Source organism: Trachurus japonicus, chromosome 1 (assembly GCF_045865225.1).
Source record: "Trachurus japonicus isolate A0001 chromosome 1, Traja_1.0".
NCBI lineage: Eukaryota > Metazoa > Chordata > Actinopteri > Carangiformes > Carangidae > Trachurus > Trachurus japonicus.
Window position 1 is genome coordinate 16006290 of NC_140907.1, and position 11076 is coordinate 16017365.

At 40.9% G+C, this 11076-nt stretch overlaps 1 protein-coding gene across 2 annotated transcripts in view; it reads right to left on the reverse strand.

Moving 5' to 3' along the window:
- Positions 1-9713, reverse strand: part of mast1a (microtubule associated serine/threonine kinase 1a) — a 64450-nt gene extending 54737 nt beyond the window's left edge. Inside the window, exons 1-2 of one of the 2 annotated variants that reach the window (XM_085775607.1) lie at positions 8462-9713; positions 410-441 (exon numbers count right to left, since the gene is read on the reverse strand). In XM_085775607.1, coding sequence (XP_085631733.1) covers positions 410-441; positions 8462-8500 — 71 coding nt within the window. In that variant the 5' untranslated portion in view covers positions 8501-9713. The remainder of the gene's footprint in view (positions 1-409; positions 442-8461) is intronic. The other variant, XM_085775616.1, reaches the window with a different exon arrangement.
- Between the last annotated feature and the right edge of the window lie 1363 nt (positions 9714-11076).

Below are 11076 nucleotides of genomic sequence, written 5' to 3' on the forward strand. Positions count from 1 at the left end.
GTGAAAGGCCTCATGCAAAGCTGGAATATGCTGCAGTTTGAAGACAAGACTCCCACTGCACAAAACCATCACTTGACCATGACCTCCTATAACAAAAATGGAAATATTCCAAGTCCTAAAAATGTCACTCCTTCCTTGTCTTTCGGCTCAGAAAAGAGCTTGGTCCTTTACAGTAGATATAGAGTCGCATGGGAGAAATGAATGTGGTTGTGGTATATGTTGTCATAGCACACTGAAGTGACTCATCTGTCAGACTCCTTGATACAGCCCAGATCATTTTCCAGCATTTCCTGCCAGGACAACAACTCCATAATTCTACAGATTTGTGTCTAAGTTATAGTACCTAAACTAATATCACATGAAAAACAAGAATACATAGAATAAAAAATATGCTTAAATGTGAACTTACCTGCTACTTTTTCGGGGCAGGGGCAGATCCTTCTGGTGTGAAAGACAATGTAAGAGAAAAAAAGAAAAGAGAGAACAGACACATTTGACGGGTTAGATGAGTTTTACACATTGTGCAGTCTGTTACTGCTGAACAGGACTGTGGAAAAGACAATAATGAGCTGCAACACTGGCGAATTAGCATAACAATTCTTGTTATCTCTTAAAGACTGAAACAAATTAACAAATTTTACTGGCATAATTACTGTTACAGAGCATATTCAAGGGCAACTTTTATAATAATTATAACTCTTTTTTGTCTTATTATCCATTTAATTTGAAAGTTTCCATTCTTATCAACTAATAAGTGACTGCAGTTGTTTTTATGCTTAAGTGCATTGCTGTTTCTTTTTGTCTAGACAGTCTGTGTATAAGTCTAATTTCTGATTTTTGATAACCCATTTGTTTGCAGCATAATTAAATCTTATGTTAGGAAAACAAGTACAAGTAACATATTATTTTAAGTGCTTGAACTTCAGATATGTATATTTGCAGTAAAACCCAGTGTAAGATAGATCACTTTCAGTCATAGAGAGCTGAAACAGTGGCTTTCTATTTCTTCATCCAGTCCTGAAAGTAAAACAATATTGTATTTGTTTCTTGCTTGCCAAAGATCATGGTATCGTGCTAAAGCTCATGTATCTTACAAGTAAAAAATACATCAGGCGTCCTACGCATAGAGGCTACAGTCCTCTCTGCAGGCAGCCCCGGTTCAAATCCCACATCGGGCAGCCCTACCCTGCGTGTCATTCCCCCACTCTCTGCCTTTCGTACACTATTTCCTAATAAAGGCGTGAAAAGCCAAAAAATATACTTAAAGAAAATAAATAAATGTTAGTAGCATAATTAGCGTCATCATTAACCTATGACACTGGCTTCCCACACATCAAAAAACAAACAAAAAGGAACAACTGAAGCCAGTTCTGTGATTTCTGTCTTATTGTTTTGGGTTTAGTGGGAGGCATTTTGTAAACTGATCCCTCCTAAGTGCTCAGAGACTTCAGGAAGCAGCAGGTTGAATGGAGCCAAAGTCAATTTAAAAATGCTGCTGCTATATTTATGGCACTGGTACACAACAGCAAGGACTGTGATGTGATTAGCAACTACTGGGATGGATCTGTTTGGTGCTTGTTGCCCATATCTTTCCAATTTGATTCCATTTAACACTTGGCCTCGGTAAGATCAAGTTACCATCAGTTTCTATTGTCAGTCCGTCCTGTGCTGCTTATTAAGCCATTTTCTACAGTCCAGTGGCTCTTCTAAAAAGATATTCTCATTTGTTTTGTTTCACTCTGGGGGGAAGTTCAATGTAACTGAACCACGTCTGTGAATTGACAGAAATCAAAGTGAATAACCACACTAGGCCAGAAGATAAAATCAAACGAGGAGAAAAAGAAGAGGAAAAAATAAGAGATTGTAGTCAGTTTTCCAGAGAATTTCATCCTGCTGGATGAGTGCTCTCTCTGCCTCTGCCTCTCTCTCCCTCTCTCACTCTGTCTCTCTCTTTGTCTTTGTATAAGTAAACAGGCATTACAAAACCCAAACACAGCCGAGCTGATGAAACATGACTTGACAGCTGGAGCTCTCATCTCCAAACAATCTCAAAACAAGCTTGATACCAAAACTCGCCCGATTTACTTTCCAGCACTGTGATGCATTAATCCTTGCACTTAAAATAAAACTATGGGGAGCCAAGAGAGCAGTAGACTGCAAAGAGACACAGATAACACTGTAATAAGTCAGATCCTGTGTTGTATTGATCACCATGATTATCATTTGTAAGAAGAACTAAATTGCAGTAATCGGATGAATATAGAATATTGGCAAACAACAGCTCGACTTATACACTGGTTGTTGTTAGATATGATGTGTTCACTGGTGAGCTATAGAGGTCCTGATAGACACTTGGCCAGAGCCAGCCTTGGGCGAGCTGATGGATAAAACCCCAACACCTGCTCCCTCGTCTCTGTCCAATACACAGCTACCTTACGTGTTGTTGCCATGTTACTGGTCACGCCACCGATTGACCATGAAAATGAAAGGTTTAGGCTACCTACTATGTGTTGCAAGGCTTAGAAAAAAATAGATGTACAAGTGTATGACAGCATCAATGATAGATGTAGACAGTGAATAGTTATTTGGTAGATAAGAGACATTAATGCCCAATGGAGTACATTGCAGCTGTGCATCTAAAACATTTAAGTTTGGATTAGTGTGAAGTTGTTGACACGAGAGACAGACACGAGACTGACCCAAAGTCAGATTCCCATCTCAAATCTTTGGCCCTCCACTCATCAATAAAAATTGCAATCCGGCAGTAAATCTGTGAACACATCTCTCATGAAGCAGATGTTTTATTTATCAACCACTGGTGCCAAATATCCAAGTTTCTACTCCTAAAAGATGATTTTAAGTAATTTGAAGATGTCTTCTGGGGAGCTAAGGAACTCACGATGATACATTTTTTGAAATTTTATCAAATGAACAACCAATAGATAAAAATACATTGGAAAAATGATTGATACATCGATAATGAATGAAATAATTAGCTGCAGTCAGTTAGTATACATCAAATAGATAAATTATTATTGCATTACAGTATTTGACTTGTGAGGAAATCATCTGAAAAATATACCACACTAATCACAAGCTTGAATGATTATTGTTTATCACTGTTCATCATTTACAGTCTTCATGTCTTTACTATTATACATGCAAATAGGATGTCCTGCTGTGACCTCACACATACACCTGACAACACTGTAGGAAAATATGTGAATATAGTACAGGAAAGGTGGAATATGCTCCAACCAGCTACACACGCCTCACACCCACCCAAACACACACACACACAGTTCATTTATACCGCTCTGGGAGTCTTCCAAGCCAGCAGTGAGGGTACAGCTGAATGCTAATCAGTCTTCAAGTTAATCACGGTTTTAACAAAAACAAACAAAAAATCAGGAGTGGATGTCCTTAAATGACCTGGGTGAACAAGCAAAAATGATCAGTGGGCTTCTAAAGTCTAAAGTGCTTTATACTGTACAAATGATATCTCTAATAGAGGCAGTCATTCATTTGCAGACACACTGTAGTGTAGACAGTCTCACAGATGTCTGCACAAACAAACACTTCTTTGGCACATTTACTCTGTTACACACAACTCCACACGGGGCATAAATGCAAATGATTGACATTCTCCTTAGCCACATATGCTGAGTTGCGACAGGGCAGTTCAAAACAGATTAAAATATGAGACAACTTTCTCTGCTTGACAAGTGAAGAAAGGGTCTCAAGGTTTTTTCTTTTTTTGGTTTATATTTACCCAAGGACAAAGCCAAATCCAACTGGAAACCAAAGAAAAGAAAAATGTTAATATGCTGCTGCTCTGGGCAGAGTCATGAGGCTTCTGTTCTGTTTCCACTGCCAAAACTGACAGCAGATTGCGAGGCAAATGTCACGCAGTGTATTCTTCAGTTTAATAATCTACCAGCCTTTAAGTCACACTTAAAAGCACTGAATTATGCTGAGGTCTAACATCATGTAATGTCTCAATAAAATGTACGACTCCCATTCTTAACTTTTCTTTCTTTCTTGTTACACTGGATCTAGTTAAAAACTTCATATGTGGTGGGGTTTTTTTGTAATTGTTGTCTGTTGTTGTGACAAAGCTGGGCTCAGTCTTTTGTGCTTAATAGGCGTCCGGCATGATAATTCAAGCTCTGCTAAAGTACTTCAAATATCTGAAGCTATTCCCAAATATATTCTGGCCCAAATCTGTTGCTTTGATGTACACTTTGCTCTCGTGGTACAAAACCTACCCTTTCTGAATAATACTGACATCACAAGGACGAGACGAGGCAGAACAAAGCAGTGGGCATGGCAGTGAGTGACAGGACTTGGCAAAGAGAGCTGGATCTTCTGCAGTGATCACACTCTTATCCCTTGTGCTTAGCATATTGGAAATGGGCACAATGCCCAGAACAAAATATTGGACAAATTATGCGTGTGTGTGTGTGTGTGTGTGTGTGTGTGGGGCGTACTCTGCACTCAAGAGGGATGAGACACGCTGTATGACTTGTGTTTGTTTGTGTGTGTGAGAGTATGAGCATATGGGTTAAGTGTAAGTACACTCCACACACCTACAACAGCTCAGGACAGCACGATAATCTTCGATTGAAGTGAAAACGATTCATATCGATGACACACACTCTCCCGCCGTTGAAAACAGAGAAAATAAAGAACTGAATGGTGACACAGATCATAACATTAATCATTATTCTGGTTAATGTTGTTCTTATCTAATCTGTGTCATAAAACAGAAGACGGGCTGCTTGCATAGTCAAATACTATGTGATTAATTTAAATAGAGGAATGCAAGAGCCAGTATGTAAACAGTCGTATATGACCTTATCAATTTTCAAAACCAGGAGTCTTTTGTTGCATGTCATGGCCCCTCTCACAGTCCCCACATTTAATATTTGTTTTTTACTGGCAGCTACAAGACGGAAATGGTCAAATTTATAACACAAGATAGAAGAAGCTAGAAAAGACAAAAGTATAAGGTGCCATGGTGTCTGCTCTGAAACCCAATATTGAAAAGTGGCCTTGGCCCAAAAGTGACAAAGCCAAACAGCCATTAGCGCTGTGCAGTAAAAGTATAAAATGCCCTGGAAAATAATTAATTTATAAATGAGGAAGGATGGACGGGAAGGTGGGTGATTTAAAGAGATGAGAAGCAGAAGTGGTTGGTAGGTATACGGGAGATTGTTACAGTGGAGGAGGGAGACGGAGTGAAACGCAGACAAAGAGAAACACTCAATCACCCTGACTGGAGGATGGCAGCAGAACGGTTCAATCAGGACACTTCAGTCTGCAACAGTGAAATAAAAATCCAAGTAAAAGCCAGGGTGCACACACACACACTGAGTCTGATGCTTAGCTTAATGTGTTTACATAATGCCATGATGCTCCACAATCCATTCAAGTAGCTTGTGCTCATGCATCTATTCAAAGGCCCCTGAGTTCACAGTACCAGGATCTTAACACTGAAGAAGCTTAATAGAATATAGATCTTTGTTTTCAGTGTTCGCCCTCATAGCCCTCATAGATGAACAAAAAAAACATGAAACAAACACAGACATGCCACACACACACACACACACACAAGCACTTGTTTCCCTCCCTCCACTGTCTCTCTGTGAAAGTAGATCCAGGCAGTAAAGGGATCCAGATATTGGAATAGCCACTTAAATGGGGTCTACTGTAGCCCACAGCTGCTGCCTGCCTCTAGTCAGGTCTATAGTGCAACCCCCCCCCCCACACACACACACACACACACTCCTCCTCCTCCTCTGTCTCCGGGCCTCCAGCCCTTTCAGCCCGTCCTGCTGCTGGTGGTTGGTCTTCCTCCCTGAGGGCACACAGGGCTGTTAGGCCACCATTAGTCCTGTTAATGGGCCTGACAACTGCGCCACATCCTCAACATTTAGACCTCCTCTGTCTGAGATATGGATATCGACCACTTCAATGGAAATGGAGAGTAGGGGCAGGGGTGTGGGAGTCCATTTGATATGTACATCTAGGCACGGATGCTACACACGAACCCATACACACACACACAAAACAAGATGCTCTGTGTAGCCGCAGTGGAGTCAATTGATAGATGAACACACACACACTGCATCAAGTGGAGTTTGACTCACCAATGTGATTTCCTTAAGTGCATGTCTTTTGATGCGTGTCCTGATTTTAGTTAGATACAAGGAAAGTCTTGCAAAAAAGTGTGGGTGTATGTTGTTGCGTATTTGTCAACCTTTATGTTCACATCAAACTGTCTCCTGACCCCCACCAGACTGCCCTTTCCACTGCCGGTGTTAATATCCATGTCCAAAAGTTGGCTATTGGGTAATATCAAAAGAACTATCAAGCTCAGCACAATGGCTCAGTTTCTTTTAATTTGCACAGTAAACTCCACCATAACCATAAAACTATCACAGAGCTGGAAGTCATTTTAACCATTTTCAAAAATGCCACAAAAAATCTGCAGTCTGAAGGTTTTTACTGCTATTATGAAACAAATGTGTCGTTTGTGTAACACCCAAAGAAGCTGAAGTAATTATAGTTGCTCAATAAAGCAAAAGGTCAACTGTCCATAAATGTTAAGATGTCATAATTTTCTTTTCCGATAATATTTTAAATTAAAAACAGACTCTTTTAAAAAAAAATGTTAAAAAAAAAGACTTTTACTTGGGCAAATTGGATCGCTGAAGCTGTCACTTGAAATAGACAGGTTCCAGTGTTTTTTGACTATTTATTGTAACTAATCCATCAAAGTAAAAAAAAAAAACTGATCCATCACCAGTGATATTAAGCGTTAGCTGCAGCTATAGCTGAAACATATAGTTGATCCGCTGATTTACAGTAGTAATGATTAAAATCATCTGTAACCTAAAGATTGGTAAAGTTATTTTACTACTTCCTGACACTTTATGGCTGATAATTACCAGAGGGTTGATTGATGTTTTTTTTTTTTAATAACAGTTAATTGGTGTCACGAATAAACTATTCTGGCACATAATAATGATTCACCTGCTATGAATGACTCACAATTACAAGTCCACACATACAAACATCATATTACTGACTGAGCAGAACTGCTGTATCCGTCCCTGCACTTTTAACAGCTATAGAAAGGCGATGATTATCAAAAGCCGCAATTTAAATGTCACTGAGATACAGAAGAGGGGGAAGTACAGCTCAACAAAGGTGCAGCTGTGGGCAGAGGTTACAGACAGTCTTGTGATCATTAGAATGAAAAGCTCCCCAGACAAACTACACCAAAGACAGGTATTTATCTTAACATCATTGAGTTAGTGTCTCCTTTAATCCACCAAGTCTGTACAGTAGGAGCAAAGTCTGTACAGTAGGAGCACTGCACCTATGGGCCTGGAAACTCTCAGTAAGTCTGGCGGTGATGCTGAACACTGGTGCAGGAGATCTTCCACTTACACATGTCTACATTTTATAAATGACGAGCAATCTAATGCAGAATATCTCGCCACAACGTACAGCAAAGTACTTTTCCTGTAAATTAATTCATGAGGACGCAGAGAAGCACTGGCAGACAATGGCCGTGCATAGTGAGCTTTGCCTGCCTCACTTGATTAATTTCACGCACGCGCCCACCACACAGACAAAAGTCTCGAGGGAAGCTTTTACCAGTGCCTTCCCGTGGCTGTCATACAAGATGTGGGCTAAGTGAACGGCTGACATCATGCAAATGTAATAGAATAATCTACTCCACTGACTCGTTTAAAGTAGCCCATACTCTTCTTATGACTGGTTATTATAGACTTACACATATATTATTGTGGATGTAGAGCTGTCAGAGCACGTGTCTGTCATCCGCTTACGTCATACAGGAGACTTTTGAGCTTCCTCCTATTAGAGGTTATTCAACACTGTTTATACTGTGGTAGGAAGCTATACCTCTTATAAGCTGCATGTCTCAATAAGGTCTCTTTAGATCTCTAATAAGTATACTGCAAATCAATGAACAAGCCTGCTGTATGCTTAGTCAGGTATTACTTTCTCTATATTTGGTCACATATTTCACATTCATAACCACTTTGTCACTTCATTTTCCATTCGTATCACCATATCATCTGTATAAATTGTTAAGATAAACTCACATAAGAGGATTATCCATGTCACTCAGTCCTATCTGTAATATCTGATCTTGTGTGGTCTTCTGATTCAATTAAAAAGACACCTTCCTCCAAGTGAAGTCTTCACATTGACACATTCACAATCTCACTCATTGACCTACAGTATGCTTCCTGTGGCTGATTTCTTCACAGGTATTAATGACAAATATCACTCTAAATCTCCTTTTAAAGTTGTTTTGGTAATGATAACCTGGGGAAATGCTTAAACGCCTGCACTTGTTCTTAAATAGAAAAAAAAAAAAAAAAAAAAGTATATTTGCAGAGGCGAAAGGTTGAGTTCTCACCTGTAGCCTGCGTCTTCGGATGATCCCAGAATCATCCATGGCGGGGATCCGGGTTCACACCTGTCAGAGGAAGGTGGATAACGGGAGTCTCGTGGCTCCTATGGTTTCCAGGTGACGTGGCGAGAAGAAAAGCCCCACTCTCGCGTGGCTTTCGGCGAGCCTAGCACAGCTTGACGATTTACCATGAAACCCAAACGCCTGCCGGAGCGCCGGCTGCCTTTTACATCACTTGTCAGCAAAGAGCTTGTGTGTTATCCGCTCGATTTATATTTCACCGAGATAAAATAACAAAACAGACGAGGGACACTGCTGTTAAAAGCTTGTGTGTCCTATCGCCTTGTCACCCTAAAAACTAGAGTTGAATGTCACTAAAGTAGGAGGAAAAAAGTGCCACTCCTGTGTTCAAACCCTCGCTGACATCCCATGCTGGTAGACACAGAGACGACTGACTGGGCTGCCCTGTGGTGGGAACTGCTGAATAAGCGAGAGGCTGCACGGTGGGATCAGCGAGCTCTGCATGAGCTGAAGTCCAGCTGAGAGACAGGAGAAGAAACCCCCCGACCGGCCCAGGCTGTCACACCGACGTTTATCACAGCCGCGATTACACAAACCAAAGTGTGCGGGCATCTTCTTTAACCCGAGCGCGCATCATCACGGCTCAAAACAAACAAGTAGGCTATAGGCAAGCTCAGAAAAAACTCTCCAGCAGCAGCTTCATTGCACCAGCAGCATTAACCAGTTCAACCACTGTCATCCTCTCAGGTGGCTCTGACAACAACGATCCGCTACATGTTAGAGTTCAGGAGCAGCCAGACCATAAGCAACACAGGCTGTACGCCGAGAAAGCACCGAAGCACGCATGCACGTTGAGTTGATTGCATGCATATTGCACAATGAAACAACAAATCGCGATTGTATGACACGCCCGCGCGCTGTCAGAGCTTCTGTGCATTAAAAAAAAAGGCGAGATCAATGAGAATCTGTGGCGACTCTATACGTCTCCTCCGGTGAAACACACACACACACACGCAGACCGGGCAGAAGAGGAGGCAGGTGGATCACATCACGGTGTCGTGTTGTCCGCTGCTTGACACATTTCACCGTTTTTTCCCTTCACGCGCTCTGTCGAGGTGCTCACTCCGGTGTCGCGCTGCTTTTCTCGTGAAAAATGATTTGTGGTTGCTACACGGGCTCTGCTCCATCCTCAGCTCCAGCTCCAGCTCCAGCTCCACAGCCACCCACTTCCTACTACCGACTGACGTTTAACCCCTCAACGACCAGACGCTTTGGAAGACATAGTGAGTGGATGCGCGAGTGGTGAGATGGGTTTCTATTTCTTTCTTTTTTATTAATCCCTTATTAACAACGGATTTTAATTGAGGAAACGTAGGCGGAAGAAACACAGAAACACTGTGTGTAAAGACTCTATTCTTTCTTTTATTGTAGCTAAATTTCATCTTAATGTAACAAATGTTATTAGCCCAATATGCACCCCAGATTGTTGCACCAATTACTTTTTGTAGCCTATTAACTAAAGTGGGTTAGATAAAAAGGTTAAAACCTAACAGAAAGGATTTGAGATGACACAGTTGGATAAAATACTGAGGAAATGTGGGTGTTATTAAATGTGTTAAATAATTATATAGTCCTATGACACATCAGCTGATCAGGGTGTGATCTAGCACACCCTGATCAATCCATCTTGATACAGATAGGCCTAAGTCCTTTTTAGAGAGAGATAGATAGATAGATAGATAGATAGATAGATAGATAGATAGATAGATAGATAGATAGATAGATAGATAGATAGATAGATAGATAGATAGATAGATAGATAGATAGAGACAAAATAAGATAAGGTACGACAAAGTTAGCTAGTAACCTTATCATTTAGCATTACTGAAAGCACCACTGTGCCGTGAGTGTAGTCTAACATACAGATAAGTGACAAATTAAAGGGAAAGAACAAAAACAAGTTGTCTTAGTAACTTAGGGCCACCAGGATGTAGCACTGTCTAACATGTCAGTCCAAAATCTCCCATAGCTGGGTTGAGATCTGCTGACTGTGGAGGCCTCAGCATATGATCCACATTTCAAATCTATCATCGTGCTCTTTCGATAAGGGCATGGTCACTGCTTTCCCCTATTCAAGTTTTTTCCTTCAGTTCCTTACTTGCCTGTAGCTACAGTATGATCATGGCTGTCGACTCATTTAATTTGCAAATTTGTGTTACAATTATTTGCATTATCAACCAATCTGTCCATTTATTGATGAGCTGTCTGGTCCACAAAGTGTCAAAAGACAGAGAAAAAAATGCCTATCACAATTTCCCAGAGGCCACAGTGACATCTTCAGATGTTGCTTGTTTTGCCTGCTCAACAGGGATGTGACAGCAACATCCTAAATGGTTTTGACAATTGCTGCCAACTTGGCATCAGACCAAACCCAGTCACCATCTCTGTAAGATGTTTGCATACAGGTATCGTAGGTATTTGAGTGTTTACGCTGTGGTGTGTGGTTCATGTAGGTAATGTCATTTAACTGAATTAACAGTCAACACAGCCTGCTGTCATGCTTCCATTGCCGTTCCAGTGAAAAATAGCATTAAGCGTTA